Consider the following 14654-nt stretch of genomic DNA (forward strand, 5'->3'; position numbering starts at 1 on the left):
CGCTTCCAGATGGGCTGCCCAGCTCCCCCAAGGTGTGCCGGGATGGATGGGATCTGGTGTGGATTTAGGGGGTGTGGCTGCCCGTTCCCACCCATCCCATCGGAGCCAAGGGCTGTGCCGCTCACTGGGGTGCCACGGCGACCCTGTGCCACCCCCGGGGGATCCTCAGCGTCCTCTACCAGTGTGGATTTGCTGTGGCATGAAGGACTGCGGCTGCTGGTCCTCGCTGGGTGTCGCACCCTGCCGTGCTGAGCGGCAGGACCCATCCCTGGCTGCCACATCCTCCCTTCCAAACGCCACAGGCTGGGCTCTGCCAGGCCACAGCGCTGCCCTTGCTGCCGAGGCGTCACTGATTTCCTGCCTTGCTCCGGCTCCTGGGAACGACCTTGGCTGTCTCAGCTGCGCCGCCGGGTGCCTGGGACCCCCCGGCCCCGGGGAAGGAAGCTGCCAGCCTCGGGGGACAGGAGGAAGCAGCGGTGGCGGGTGACACCCTGCAAGGACCTGGGTCCCCTCCCCGGAAGGAAAGCGCTGCCGGTTCTGGGGACCCCCCGGGTGCAGCGGTGACAGGGAGGCCCTCGTTGGGTGGTCTGTGGGTAGGAGGAGAGGTGTCCCCTCTGCCTCGTCCGCTCGGCGCCCGGGATCGCTGACACCTCGCTCCTCGCCCGCCCAGAGCCGCCGCTGCCATGCCGGTGACGGTGACGCTGCCTGGCCCGGCTCCATGGGGCTTCCGCATCTCCGGGGGAAGAGATTTCAGAAAGCCCATCACCGTCTCCAAGGTAGGAGCCGTGTCCCCCGGGCCGGGGAAGCCGCCGGGGCGCGGGGCGGGCTGGGCTGCTCCGGGGAGAGGATCCTGTTTGCCGGCCTTGAGCGATCCTGCTCTGTGGGAACGGCCCACGGCGGCCCACGGCGGCTGAGGGGGGTCCAGCGGCCCCCGGGCTGCGCCAAATTTCCGGGTGTTGTTTCCGCGGTCCCCTCCTGGCAGAGGGGCTGGTGCTGTTCTCCCAGGGCCCCGTGGGTGGGAGCATCCCAGCAGGGTGGGGCTCAGGGCTTGGGGCTGCCCGGGGGATGCTGCACTGCACGGGCTGGGGTCACCGGCCCCGTCCCATGTCCCCTTCTCCATGGAGGTGACAGAGCACGGGAAGGCGGCCACGGGTGACCTGCGGCCGGGGGATGTCATTGTCACCATCAACGGCGAGAGCACGGCCGAGATGCTGCACGTGGAGGCGCAGAACAAGATCAAGCAGAGCCTCGGGCAGCTCCGGCTGGAGGTGGAGAGGTGGGTGCTGGGGTCAGCCCGGAGCCCTGGGCCCGGCTGCCGGCGCTGTCTGCGTCATGCAGCCTGGGGTCCCCAACCACGTGTGTGTCACTGGTTTCCCCCCGCCCGCTGGCTCCTGGGGCGGTGCCATCCCCGCGGGAGCCTGTCCCCGCTCTCTAATTAAGGAGTCGGGTGCTAACGAGGCCAGGCAGCGCTGGCAGCCGTTACCTGGCCGACTGGTCCCAGTCGGGGACCCGGCTGCTGCCTCTCGGCACCTCCCGGGCTCACACCGGGCCCTGCACGGGGGTTTGTGCTCCTGGGGCAGATCCCAAATCCCACCGCTCTCCCTCGGCCCGCAGGTCCCCAGTGCCACCTCCCAGCCACACCAACGGGGACACTTCACCGGAGGGGTTGGCCACGCGCTTCCAGGTGAGCCCCGGGCAGCCCCTGCACACCCCAGCCCCCACCCAGGGCTGGTGGCAGCTGCTGGTGCCACTGTCCCCTCCCTAGGACACGCTGCAGACACGGAGTGAGAGCCGAGGGGCCCTGAGAACCCTCGACCCCAGCCTGGCGTCCCTCACCCACGCACCGGGCAATGCCAGGTAAGGCTGGACCAGGCTGTGTGTGGGGCTGGGGAGGGCCAGGGACGCCCCTGATGTCTGTGTTCTCTGCCCCAGCTCACAACCCTTGGAGCAGGAGTTCCCCTGTCCCGGCCTCCACCAGGTGAGCAGGGAGCTGGGGGGCATCTGTGCACCAAGAGCCTTTGGAGCTGCAAACCGCCCCCCTCTGAACCCCCAAACCATCCCCATTTTAAGCCCCAAACCACCAAATTATCCCCCTTTGCAAGGCCAAACCCTCCCCCCTTGAGCCCCCAAACCTCCTCATTTTAACTCCCCGAACCACCCTCCTTTGAGCCCCAAACCTGCCCCACTCGGAGCCCCCAAACCCCTCCCTGTGCACCCCCGCGGCCACGTCACTGCCCAGCGCTGCTGTCCCCAGGGTCCCCGTCGGCGGTGGCTGCCGGGGGTGTCCCCTCCCGCCGCGCTGGCAGCACCCCCGGCCCCGCGGGCCCCGCCGCACCTGCCCGCGGATGTTTTGCTCCTCCTTGGCAGCGGCGCCAGCCTGGGGAGGCCAAACCAGTTTGGGAAGGCCCAGCCCCGCTCCCGGAGCGCTGGGGTGTTGGCCGGGCAGGGACCCGGGGCCCGGCGCACCCCCGCGGCGGTGGGGTACCCCGGCAGTGGGATGAGGTACCCCGGCAGTGGGATGAGGTACCCCGGCAGTGGGATGGAGATGCCCGGGAGGGGCTGGATGCCTCCTCCAGCCCCGAGCTGAGTGCCAGGATGCCCGCGGCCGCCCCATTCCTCCCTGCGGGCAGCCGCTGGCTCCGGGCTTGGCGTCTCCCTCCATTCCTCCCTCCCTCGCTTTCTCTTTTTCTTGTTTTTCAAGCCCAAATTGGGAAGCGCCGCGGCCCCGAGCGCGGCCCTTCCCAGCTGCCTTTGGCCGCAGCCCCGGCCGCCCCTTGGCTCCTCCGGCCGCCTGCTCCCTCCTTCCTCCCCAGCTCCTTGTTTGCTTTGCTGCCGGCTCCGGAGGGTCGCTCCCTGTCCCGCAGGGTCCGCCCCTGCCCCGGAGGGTCCCCCCGGCTCGGACACCCCGGTCACAGGGCTGGGGACATGCGGAAGCCGTGCCCGAAGCCCCGCACCCAAATGCCTGTGCTCAGGGGGGTGGTGAGGGGTTGGCTGCCCTCGGATCCATCCCACTCCTCCTCACATCCCGGGCAGGGCTGGACGCCGGCAGGGATGAGGCCAAGGCCCGGCTCCTCCCGAGTTTAATTTTAGCTCGTTCCTCGTGACCCCACAGAGCCTCAGCGCTGCCCCTGTCCCTCTCCGTGGGTCCAGGCAGGGGGTCCCTGTGCCCACCCCGGGGTCCCGCTGGGATTCATTCCCATCTGCGCGGCAGCTGCTCCCGGGAACATCGGCTTCCACTTATCCCGGGCTCGGCTTCCCGGCCTCGCTAAGCGGGAGCAGATGGAGCGGAGGGGACGGGCGCAGGCGCTGGGGGGTCCCACTGCCCCCAGCCGGGCTGGGAGGGAGAAGCAGCTGCCCCATGGGGCATCCCTGCACCCCTCCGGAGACCCGGGCTTGGGGAAAGCCCCTGGGCCTGCTCTGGGTGTTCTTGGGGTGCCTGGGAGGAGAGGGAGGGTCTGTGGGTACCCTCAGGCCATTTTTGGGGGGCCCAACCCCAGGACACGCATCACTTCTCCCCCTGCCAGGAGAGAGGACGCCTGAGCCTCCAGAACAGCTCGCAGGGACCCCCCCTGCCTCCAGCCCCCTGCCCACCGTCCCCGGAGCTCGGAGCCCCCCAAAAGGCGGGGGAAACCCTCAGGGAGAGGCGCCTCTCCTCCCCCTCTGCCAACACCTGCCACAGGTACGGAGCGGCCCGGGGCTCTGGGGGGGGGAACACCACGGCAGGGAAACCCCCCCAGCCTCACGTCTCCACTCCGGTTTGTCACCCGTGGGTGCGGAGGGAGCCCGTGGCAAGGGTTAACTCACCTGCAGGCAGGTGGGGCCGTGGGAGGGCCGGGCAGGCTGCGGCAGCTCCCGGGCTGGAGGGAGCAGGTGGCGGACGGGCCGTGGGCTGCAGCCGGGTGGATCCGGGAATCCGGGTGCTGGGAACCCCCCCAAAATCTCCCCTCGGGCTGCGCCCCACAGCCAAGGCTCGGAGCCGGCCATGAGGCGCTTGGAGGAGGACTCGGAGGTCTACAAGATGCTGCAGGAGCGCCGGGAGCTGCGGGCGGCCCCGCGGCAATCCAGCACCTTCCGCCTGCTCCAGGAGGCTCTGGAGGATGAGGAAGGAGGTGACGAGGGGACACGGAGGGAGGTGGGAGGTGTGGCACGGGGGTGGCAGCACCCTGAGGGCCTCGTGTCCCCACAGGAGGTCCCGCAGCGCCGTTCCCCAGCCGGCTCTCGGCCGGGGCCCGCAAACCCGTGGCCGGGGTGCAGAAGCTGCACGTCTGTGAGAAGTGCGGGAGCAGCATCGCGTGAGTGGGGCTGGGGGCCCGGGGAGGCTCCCGGGGCTGGGTCCGTCCCTGCCATCCCTCCTGGCGAAGCCAACAAGGGGCTGCTCTCAGGGCTGGGGTGTCCCGGGGCGGGATCTGTCGCTGACGTTGCTCCCGGCAGAGATAAAATGATCCTGGGTGTGGGTGGGGGAGGTCCCGAGGCAGGATCGATCCCTGCGGGGTTAAAATGGGGCTGGCTGTGGGGTGGCAATGGGGCTGGGGGTGGCAATGGGGCTGGCTGTGGGGTGGCAGTGGGGCTGGCTATGGGGTGGCAATGGGGCTGGCTGTGGGGTGGCAATGGGGCTGGCTGTGGGGTGGCAATGGGGCTGGCTGTGGGGTGGCAGTGGGGCTGGGGGTGGCAGTGGGGCTGATTGTGGGGTGGCAATGGGGCTCACTGTGGGGTGGCAGTGGGGCTGGCTGTGGGGTGGCAATGGGGCTGGCTGTGGGGTGGCAATGGGGCTGACTTTGGGGTGGCAATGGGGCTGGCTGTGGGGTGGCAGTGGGGCTCGCTGGGGGTGGCAATGGGGCTGGCTGTGGGGTGGCAATGGGGCTGGGGGTGGCAATGGGGCTGACTGTGGGGTGGCAGTGTGGCTCGCTGTGGGGTGGCAATGGGGCTGGCTGTGGGGTTAAAATGGGCCTGGGGGTGGCAATGGGGCTGACTTTGGGGTGGCAGTGGGGCTGGGGGTGGCAGTGGGGCTGGCTGTGGGGTGGCAGTGGGGCTGGCTATGGGGTGGCAGTGGGGCTGGGGGTCGCAGGGAGGGATCCAGCCTTGCAGCTGCTCTCTCAGGGCAGAAAAGGGGGTGGTCCTGGGGTGTGAGTGAGGGCCCAGGGCAGGATCCATCCCTGCCATCGCTGCCGGGCCCCGATGGAGCTGGCCCCGGGTGGGAGGGGACACTGGGGACACGCAGCGAGCCCCTCGGCTGAGCCGCTGTCCCCACGCCCGCAGGACGCAGGCGGTGCGCATCCAGGAGGGTCGATACCGCCACCCGTCCTGCTACACCTGCGCCGACTGCGGCCTCAGCCTCAAGATGCGCGGCCACTTCTGGGTGGGGGACGAGCTGTTCTGCGAGAAACACGCCCGTCTGCGCTACCAGGGACCCCCGGGGGCGCCCGTCCCCCGCCCCGTGTCCCCCCGCTCCTGAGCCCCGGCCACCGGCACCGTGTCACCGCCAGTGTCCCCAGGGCTGTCCCGCCCCGCCGCGGTAGGGCGGGGGGCTGAGGCGCTGCCAGGTTCGGGAGGGATGGGATTTGGGGGGTGGATGCGATGCCCATCTTCACCCCCTTGTGGGTGTGTGTGATGAGCTGGGTGAGTTCTCAGCCTGGGGGACACCGAGGGGACATTGAGGGACGGGTCACTTGAGCACTTGGGTAGCGGAGAGGGGGCTGGCACCGCTTGTGCACTGACTGCAAAGGGATTCTCTGAGGAATTAAACCAGATTCTCTATAAATATAATATATATTTGCTCCACTGCCGTGTCTGCTCCGTGCCGGGACGCCAGGGCAGGGGGTTACCCCAAACCCAGGGACAGACAGGGACACCCCAGACCCCTCAGCCCCTCTGCCGGCACCCGGGGTGGGGGTCCGGGGCTTGGCAGGTCCTTGTCCTGCTCCCCGGAAGGTCAGCGCTGCCCGCGGGGCTGGGGGCCCCTCCCTGCTCCCGGCGGCCCTGGAGGTGTCCGGGTTTATTGGGGGCTGTTGGCCGAGGCCTTTGTCCTGCTCCAGGTGCTCTTATCGCCCTCCGTGCCCGCGTGCACGGGGATGGCTTCGCTGTTATCTGGGCTTCGCTCTTATCTGAGATCGGCTGTTATCTGAGATTTGCTGTTATCAGCGGCCTGGGAGGGACCCGTCCCTTCCCCTGTCCCTCTGCAGCAGGGACAGCCAGGACTGGCCCCGTGTCCCCTCCTCACTGCGGCCTGTTCGGGGCGCGCCCCCCTTGCGCCCGGGCCTCGGTCATGGAGCTCTCACCATCGAAATCCCAATTATCATCCCAGAGCTGCTGCGGCCGCCCCTGGATCCCTGGAAGTGTCCAAGGCCGCGCTGGACGGGGCTGGGAACAACTTGGGATAGGGGAAGGTGTCCCTGCCCACGGATGGGCTTTAAGGTCCCTGCCCACCCCAAACATTCCACGGCTCTATGACACCCAGGGAGGAAGGAGATGATCGTGATGGTCCCCACCTTCTCCACACGGGACAAAGGCACGAAGGCTTTGAGCCCTGCTGGGATAACGCAGCTGGGGCTGGGGGCAAAGCGGCTGCCCAAGCAGGGGGCGGCCCCCCCACCCCCGCCCCGCCCCGGGGCCGTGCCGCCCCCCAGCCCTGCCCCATAAAGCAGCGGAGGAGCAAACCCCGCGCTCCCTGCCCAGCTCCCGGCGCTCCCTGCTCGCTCCCCTGTGCCCGTTTTACCCCGGTACACCCCGAGGATGCTGCGCCGCCGCGGAGCCTTCACGCTGCAGCCGCTCCGCGGTGACCTCGGTGAGTGGGAGCCTCTGGGGGACCCCCCGCGCCTGGCCTGGATTCGGGGTTCCCTCGGGGTTCCCTCGGGGTCTGCAGGCGGCGACAACAATGCTGGGATCCTCAGGGATCTCTTTTCTGAGGTGTCTGCGCTGGAGAGGGAACCTGGGCTCCTCAGAACCCCGATTTGTGTTGTCCGTGCTTGGGAAGGAACCTGGAGGGTCTCTGGAATCCCCAGTTTGTGCTAAAGAGGGTCCCCTCCAGCAGCAGCATCTGGGCGCTGAGCTGGAGCTGCCAACGCGGGGGGGACGCCGAGGAGGAACCGATGGGGACCCCCCACGCCCCTTCTGGCCCTGCCTGCGCCCCCCACGCCGGCGGGGCTCCGGTGACACCCCGCTGGTGGCCGGGCAAGCCGCCCCTTGGCACGAGGGGCCCTGGAGCCTGTGGAATTGCGGCGTGTGGGAACTGGGCTGGAGGCAGCGGCCACGCAGCTGCCGCTGGAGGGGGCTGCCCCCCGGGATTCCTGGGATTCAATCCTGCTGGGGCGGCCGGGCTGCTCCCCGGCATCGCTGCCATTCAATCCCACTGAACGGCCGGATTGTCCCAGGGCTGGCCGAGACTTCCCGGCTGCCTTCGGCCTCTGCAGCCCCCGAGGGATGCACGGTGAGTGCTGTGGCTGCAGGAGGGGCAGGAATTTGGGAGCACCGGGACCCCCGACGGGTGAATTCAGGCCGCGCTGGAGGACTGAGCGAGTCCTCTGGAATTCGGTGGGATGCAGCCGGCACCTGGCTCCTGCTGGCACCCAAACAACCCTCTCACCTTCCCGGCTGGGGTGGGAAGAGAGTCCTTAACCACTGGCCCAGCCAGTATCGCCGATCCCAAACCCTGCGAGGAACCAGTTGGGAACCGGTCCTGTAATGAGGTGCCTCTGGATACAGGGCCCGTCGCCGGCTGCGGTGGCTTTAAAAGGCAGCGCCGGGACGCGCGGCCGGCACTCGGCTCTGGCTCTCTGCGATGTGGGGTGGCTCCCGCGCCGTCTGGAAGAGGAGGTTCAGTTGCTGTGAGTGCGTTTGAGGGGGGTGTCAGCCCCCGAGCGGGGCTTTGGGGGGGTGCGCGGCCTGCGGGAGGTGCCGAAGCTCCGCTCCCACCTCCCGGAGCCTTTCACCGAGGCCTGGCTGGGAAGGGAGCGAGTGCGGGGCAAGGAATGCCGAGACCTTCCCGTGGATGCGCCACAATCCCACCCGGAGCTGCGGGGTGTGGGGGGGGGACACATCCCGGCTGCCGATGCCCCCGTCCTATGGGGACAAGTGCGAGGTGCTGCTGGTCCCTGGAGCCATCCCCGATCCGGGATCCCGCTGCCGTGCCGTGTCCTGGGTTGCTGGCACCGAGCTGGAGCGGGATACAGGAAAATCGCGGCTCAAAAGCCCTGCCCAGGTCAGGGTCGGGGACGTGAGTGCCCCCCCCAGCAGCTCAGCAGGGCGGCTTGGGAGGAGGAGGAGGATGGGGGAGGCCGGGGCCGTGTTTTGGGGAGCAGTGACAACACTCTGGCGTTGTAGGAGCACATTCCCGGCTGGAGGCACCCTCTGGAGTGGGGTCACTGTCACGGCTGGAGCTGCCGTAGGGGGCTCGGAGGGGTGCTGAGCACCCAGTTTTCTGCCCAGGGACCCTCCAGCTGAGCCCACCCGTCCTCCCTCCCGTGGCAGATGGTCCCTGGGATTCGGCCGAGAGCTGCATCGTGCGCACCTCCGCCAGCGTCTACCGCCGGCTGCAGGAGAGCCCGCGGCAGGCCCCGCGGGCCATGAGCACCCGGGGAGCAGCCCCAGCACCGCCGCAGCCCCCCAGCAGCCCCCCGGCCGGCGGGAGGTTCCTCAAGTTCGAATCCGAGGATTCCGGCGTGGAGATGACCAGCAACGAGCACTCGCCCTCCACCCCGCTGGGCTCCGAGAGCAGCTTCTCCCTCGACGGTGTCCCTGCGGAGAAGGTCCCCGGAGAGGAGCCGCCGCGGGCGGCCCGGAGCCGCTCGGCCAGCAGGAGGCTGCTGCAGGCGGCGCAGCGGAGCAGGAGGCAGCGCTGCCCGCGACAGCTGAGCCGGCGCAGCGCCAGCGCCGCAGACCTGGCACGGCCACCGCGGGACCCTGAGCGGCCCGAGGGGGCGGCGGCGGCTGCAGCTGGGTCACCAGGCAGCTCTCGGGACCCCCGCGCTGTGCCCGAGGCCGCGGTGTCGGGCCAGGGGCTGCGCTACCTGGAGCACGTGTGCCAGATGCTGGAGCGCCTGGCGAGGCTGCAGCAGGACAACCGAGCGCTCCGGCAGCAGGCGGCCGGAGCCCGGGGCGCCCGCCCGGCCACCCTGGTGAGGGCAGGAGGAGGACGGGGGTGCACGGGGAGGAGGTGTGAGGGTCTCAGCTGACCCCCCGCCTGTGCTCTGCAGCCCAGCCGGCAGCCGCCGAGGCAGGATTTGGGCACGTGGAGGGATGAGGGGTTCCGGCCGCGCTCCTGCTCCGACAGCCAGGCACCAGGTGAGCGGGGCGGGGGTCGGCTGTGACCGCACCTGCGGCCGGGTGAGCGCTGGGGCAGTGGCAGCACCGCTGCCGGGTGAACGGGCTGGGCTGGCGGGACCCGGCGCCGGTAAAAGGGGGAGCACGATGAGTGGGGTGGCGGGACGATGTCCTCCAGGCGCCCCAAGCTGAGCAGGTTTATTCTGCCAATCCGCAGCTGACCCCGGGCCGTGCCGGAGGATGTGGGGACACTCGGTCAGCTCCCCCAGCCTGCTGGAGCCCTCCGAGGGCGCGGCGGGGCTCCCGGCACCGGACAAGGTACGGCCGGGGGGTGCCGGGGGTGGCGGGGGAGGGTCTCGCGGGTCCCCCCGCTGACCCCACCTCTCCCCGCAGGACGGGCGCTCTCACTGGGGCCGGGTGAAGGAGCTGCTCACCCGCCTGACCCGCCGCTCCCTGCGCGGTGGCCGCTGCAGGTAGGATGGAGGCTGGGTCCCGCTCCCACCGCCACACCTGGATGGAGGAACTGCATCACACCTCACCCTATGACGTCACGGCCACCCGGGGCCGGCCCCCGGCCCGCGCACCCCTTCACCTTTTTATCCTTTCCCCCAATAAAGTCATTTCACTGATGAAGAGGCGGTTCTTAGCGCGGTGCTTGCTGTCGCGCAGTGACGTCACACACCTCATCCCAGCGTGACGTCACGCGGGGAGACGTCACTGCCGCATCACTTCCGACGGCTTTTCCGCCCCTTTTGTCCGAGCGGGCCCGGTCCCACGGACGGGTCAAGCTGCTGCCGCTGCTCCCGAGCCCCGTTCCCCGGGTGTCCCCCGAGCCCCGTCCCGCTCAGCCCCGGGAGGCTCCGGGGGTCCCGCTGCCTCGGGGCGGGGTAAAGCCTGTCCTTGTCCCGGACCCTTCCCCCGGAGCCCCCGGGCCCCTCCCGCTGCTCCGCGGGGGTTGGTGGGGAGGGGGCGCCGGGGGTCTCGGCCGGGGCGGGGATGATGCTCCCGGAGCATCGCGGCTTTCTCCGGGGGGCTCCCAGTTTGGGGGGAGAGGAGGAGGGTGAGGAGGGGCTCGAGGCTGTTTTGGCGCTGCCGGAGCCCGTCCCGGTGTCGCCAGCTCTGCGCGGGACGGGCCGCTGCCGCCGCTGAGGAAGATGCTGCCCCGGGCGCTCTCCCGTCAGGTATCCCCGGATCCCTCCCTTTCCTCCCCTTCCTCTTCATTCCCTACCGTCACTTGGGTTTTTTATTTCCTTCCCAGCGGTGAATCCCGCCATCCTCCCGAGCCCACCGGACGCCCCGGGGACATCCTCGGAGCCGCAGCGTCCTGCATCCCACCGCTCCTGCCCGGGAAAGGTGAGTGCTCATCCCCGCTGTGGCCGTCCTCACGGCGGGGGCTGGAGGGACGGGGGGTCCCCGGCAGTGCCCCCGGCTGGGTCACAGCCTGATCGGGGCTGCTGAAGGGTTTTGGAGCACATTTGGTGGGGTTGGGGTGTCTCATCCTTGTCCCCCGCTTTCCAGCATCAAACCCCTTCCTGTCGTCCCCCCTCTGCTCTCCTGAGCCCCCGGGGTGAGGAGCAATGGGGAGGGACTCGGGGAGGTGGGGAAGGGACACGGTGGGTGTTCGCTGGGTGGGGTGGGGGTCTGGGCACCTCCTCCCTCCCCTGCTGCTCCTCTGCCACCTCACCAGGGCAGCCCGGCTGAACCTCAGGGGCTGATCCCAAGGAAGATGCCGAGGCTGTTCCAGGGGATGCTGATTCTCCTTCCAGGGCCCAGGTGAGGAGGAGGAGGGAGGTCTGAGCCTCTCCTTCCCACCCCTGGATCACCTGGAGCAAGGGGGAGCTCCTAAACATCTGACAAGGAAAATCAAGGTGTGGGTCCAGATGTGTGATGGTGTTGGCAGGCCTGGATGGGGTTAATTCATCCAGTTTGGGAGGAAAATCCTTGGGATTGGTGGTGGGCTGGCATCTGCTAACCCTGTCCTGAGGGGGTCAGGGGGTTGGGGGAGGAACGGGGACAGTCAGGATTGCCACAACAATTGAATAACCCGGAATTCCCCATGGGGAGGAGAAAGGAGGAAGATTTCCTCAGCAGCAGGGAACGCTCCCCATCCTGGGATGGCCCCACTGCCACTCACGTGGATCCTCCTGGAGTGGTGCTCCCCTTCCCTCTGCTCCTGGAGGTCTGAGCGCTGAGGAACCTCACCTGGGGCTGCCTCAGACACCCAGGCTGAGCACGTTCCACATTGTAGAGTTAATTTTCCCTTCCTGCCAGCGCTCCCTATTAACGCTGGGATCTGGTGGGTGGTGCAAAACCCGGTAATTATCCACTTTTTACTATGAAAGGTGGAATTCTCCTCCCCAAGCTCTGCAGAGAGTACACAGAGTGAATCCCTGGGAAGGCCTGGGTTAAGTTTCCATGGATGAAATCCCTCTCCTGAGTGCTGGGAGCGCAGGAGGAGCTGATGGCACAGAGCAGGAGCTGGGATTTGTGGATACTCCGAGTGCAGGGGGGGTGGGATGCTGGGGATGAGGTGGCCACACAGGGTGACAGTGATGCAGACAAAGCCACCAGGTGGGTTCAGGTGAGCCCAGGTGGGGTTCAATTCGGGGAGGAATCAACACCTCCAGGCCGTGGAGGGGCTGCCATGGATCTGGGAGCCACCCTGAGGTCTGCAGGACTCAGATCCCGTGAGGGAGCATCTCCCTTGCTCGGGCTCGCGGGCTCTGCGTGTGGCAGTTAAATATATATATATATAAATATCTATATTCTGTATATTTAGCATCCCTGCTCTGGGTAACCGTGGCAACTGGGTTTATTTTGCTTAAACCTGGCCTGGCATGTGATGTGGTTGGGAAGGAACAGCCAAGGGGAGAGGGAGGGATGAAGTTCTGGGAGCTGAGGAGGAGCCTTGGCACGGGATGCTCTGGGGGGGACCTCGCTGTGTCCCTGCTCTGGGGACAGCCACCAGCATTCCCACGGCTCTGCTCCATCCCCTTTTTCAGCTGGGAAGGGAAGGTTCGGGTTTAGGGGGTTCCATCCCTATTTTCTGCTGGGCTCCCCAGGACAGCCCTGACTGCTGTTCCCTGTCCTGTGCAGGTTCGCCAGGTCCTGGCAGGAAGAGGGGATGGTTTTCCTGATGTCTGGAGCCGTGTGCCCTCACCTGGAGCAGCAGCAGCCTCAGGGCAGAGAAGACCTCTGTCAGCTCCAGCAGAACCCCACCAGGGTGGGCTCCAACCTCTTACCCCCCGCTGCATCCTCTCGACCCAGCACACAACAGCAGCCTCTCCTTGTCCTTAACGGCGCCAGCTCAGCCCTGAACTGCCGATATTTTCCTGGAGAACTCTACTCCTCGTGCTTTGACGCCGTTTCCTTCCCGCGCCTCCACGCGGGGGGGTTCAATCCCAGTTTTTCCCTTCCAGGTGACACCCCAAGCCCCGCTCCGTGTCCCTCTGCAGTGGCGGCCGCGCGGCGGCAGAGGGCGACAGCGGCCCGGCGGTGACAGCGACAGCGACAGCGACACGGCCCCGGCCGCGCTGCGCTGCCAGAAACTTTATTGGGGACGAGCGACCGACTCCCTGTGGCCCTTCCCTGAACACTGAGGGCTGCAGCCCCCGCCCAGTTGTCCGCTGGGTTGTGTCACCCCACCTGTCCCTGCTCCGAGGTCCCCTGTCCCCACCCTGGGCAACCCCAGCTCTGGGGCACAGGCTCTTTGGACCATTCCTAGGACAGAGGGATGGATGCTCACCACGGGAAGCATCACCCTTGTCCCCGTGCCTCAAAAATGGGACTGCAGTGACTTTTCCCCTCCCCCGAGGGCTCCTAAGGCACAAAGTGAGGGGGTCTCACCCTCTGGGCTCAGGGGGTGCTAAGGGAGGCTGGAACCTGAGAAAACTCAGCCCTCCACATCCCACTCCCCATCTCCCTTCCCTGCTCCTCCACACCCCCAAATTTAAGGCTAAACTCATTGGTGGAGCAGCAAAGACGATCCAGACCCCGGCAGGAGCACAGAGCCCTGGGGTGAAGGGAACAGCTCCAGCCCCACAAATCCATCCCCGGGCTGGGAACAGGGGTGAAGGGGGGGATCCCCAGCCCCTCCCCAGCCCCAGCCCGGCCTCAGTCGTCGGCCACGATGGAGAGGGCGCGGAGCTCGCTGAGCTTGGCGTCGTTCTCCCGCTCCCGCTGCTCGTCGCTCAGCCCGGGCCGGTCGATCTGCGCCGTCAGGTCCCCGAAAATCTTGTGCATCTCCGTGTAGTAGACAACCTGTTGGATAATAAAAGGGGGATTGGGGAGGGAGGGTCTCCTTCCCATCCCACCCCTCCCGCGGGTGCCCTCGGCAGCCCCTCGCCGCAGCGTTGGTGTCTAAAATAGCTCCCTCCCACGTGGCGATGCCACCCCCTTTGGATTATTACAACTCAACACATTTTAATAACACGCTGCCCTTCTCCGCTCGCTTCCCATCTGGGAGCCGCGCGTGCGGGGCTGCCACCGGCACCCGCCACCTCCCGCGGCCGCCCTGTCCCCCGCTTTGTCACCGGTGCCACGGCGCTGCCCGCGGCTCGGGGCCAGGGCCGGGGGCTCGCTGGGCTCGGCGATGGGGGCGCGCCCGGCAGCGCCGTGCCCCCCGTGAGAAGCACGGCCGAGGAGGAGGAGGAGGAGGGGTGTGTTAATAACGTGCTAATTAGCACCGCCAATTATCTCCGGCAGCGAGCAGCGCTTGCCGGCGCGGGAGCCCGTGGGTCAGCGCAGGCAGATGGCAGCGGGGTGGCTGCTCGGGCGCGGGCTCCAGCGGGGAGAGGGGGGCTTCCAGCCCTGCCTGCGGGACCCCCGGGGCTGGGGGGCCTCCCTGGTGTCCCGGGACCCCCGGGGCTGAGGGACCCCCGGGGCTGAGGGACCCCAGCCCTGCCTGGGGCATCCCTGGTGCCGTGGGACCCCCGGCTACTGCAGGACTTGGAGCCCTGTGAGACCCCCGGCTCCGTGGGACCCCCAGCCCTGCCTGCGGCACTCCGGGTGCTGCGGGACCCCCGAAACTGCACAACCTCTGGGTACCTCAGAAGCCCTGTCACTGTAGAGCCCCCAGGGCCCACGGGACTCCCAGACCTGCCCACGGGAGCCCTGGCACGGCAGGAGCCCGGTGCTGTGCCGGGTGTGGGATCCTGTCCCGGACATCCCCGCACACCCCTCAGGGAGGGACTGGGGGTGGCTGTCCCCCAGGGTGGGCAGTGCCAGCCTTGTCCCCATTTCCCAGAGGGGCCCCAGCAGCTCCAGCAGCACTGGTGCGGAGACAGACACGGTCTCCATGGAGACCAGCTCCCCGAATCCTGCTCGGAAGGATGCCGATTTTGGGCAGGCCCGAGGGGGCACTGTGAGCCCCACGCTGCAGCGCTGGCTGCCTGAGCCCC

General features: G+C 68.2%; 4 protein-coding genes across 11 annotated transcripts in view; 2 read left to right on the top strand and 2 right to left on the bottom strand.

The window, feature by feature from the left end:
* LGI3 (leucine rich repeat LGI family member 3) overlaps nucleotides 1-14654 on the bottom strand; it is a 228735-nt gene that overhangs the window by 115644 nt on the left and 98437 nt on the right.
* PDLIM2 (PDZ and LIM domain 2) lies at nucleotides 497-5509 on the top strand. Of its 3 annotated transcripts, none has more exons than XM_066337206.1 (10): nucleotides 505-585; nucleotides 671-776; nucleotides 1125-1276; nucleotides 1615-1684; nucleotides 1766-1857; nucleotides 1933-1978; nucleotides 3525-3679; nucleotides 3964-4109; nucleotides 4187-4292; nucleotides 5257-5509. In XM_066337206.1, exons 2-10 carry the CDS (start codon nucleotides 684-686, stop codon nucleotides 5450-5452), a joined length of 1056 nt encoding a protein of 351 aa, XP_066193303.1. In that variant the 5' UTR covers nucleotides 505-585; nucleotides 671-683; the 3' UTR covers nucleotides 5453-5509. The 3 variants fall into 3 exon arrangements, with proteins under 3 accessions (XP_066193302.1, XP_066193303.1, XP_066193304.1); XM_066337207.1 differs by having other exon boundaries at nucleotides 532-589; XM_066337205.1 differs by having other exon boundaries at nucleotides 497-776.
* Nucleotides 6699-10060, top strand: C28H8orf58 (chromosome 28 C8orf58 homolog). 2 transcript variants are annotated; one of them, XM_066337073.1, is made up of 5 exons: nucleotides 6699-6781; nucleotides 8464-9110; nucleotides 9189-9276; nucleotides 9473-9573; nucleotides 9649-10060. In XM_066337073.1, the coding sequence occupies exons 1-5, from the start codon at nucleotides 6730-6732 to the stop codon at nucleotides 9730-9732; spliced, it is 972 nt and encodes a 323-aa protein (XP_066193170.1). In that variant the 5' UTR covers nucleotides 6699-6729; the 3' UTR covers nucleotides 9733-10060. The 2 variants fall into 2 exon arrangements, with proteins under 2 accessions (XP_066193170.1, XP_066193171.1); XM_066337074.1 differs by lacking the exon at nucleotides 6699-6781 and adding an exon at nucleotides 7763-7820.
* Nucleotides 13204-14654, bottom strand: part of BIN3 (bridging integrator 3) — a 41641-nt gene continuing 40190 nt past the window's right edge. For all 5 annotated transcript variants that reach the window (XM_066337255.1, XM_066337258.1, XM_066337257.1 and 2 more), the window contains one exon: nucleotides 13204-13515. In XM_066337255.1, the coding sequence (XP_066193352.1) occupies nucleotides 13369-13515 (147 nt within the window). In that variant the 3' untranslated portion in view covers nucleotides 13204-13368. The remainder of the gene's footprint in view (nucleotides 13516-14654) is intronic.

The sequence above is a fragment of the Sylvia atricapilla genome, chromosome 28 (genome assembly GCF_009819655.1).
Source record: "Sylvia atricapilla isolate bSylAtr1 chromosome 28, bSylAtr1.pri, whole genome shotgun sequence".
Lineage (NCBI taxonomy): Eukaryota > Metazoa > Chordata > Aves > Passeriformes > Sylviidae > Sylvia > Sylvia atricapilla.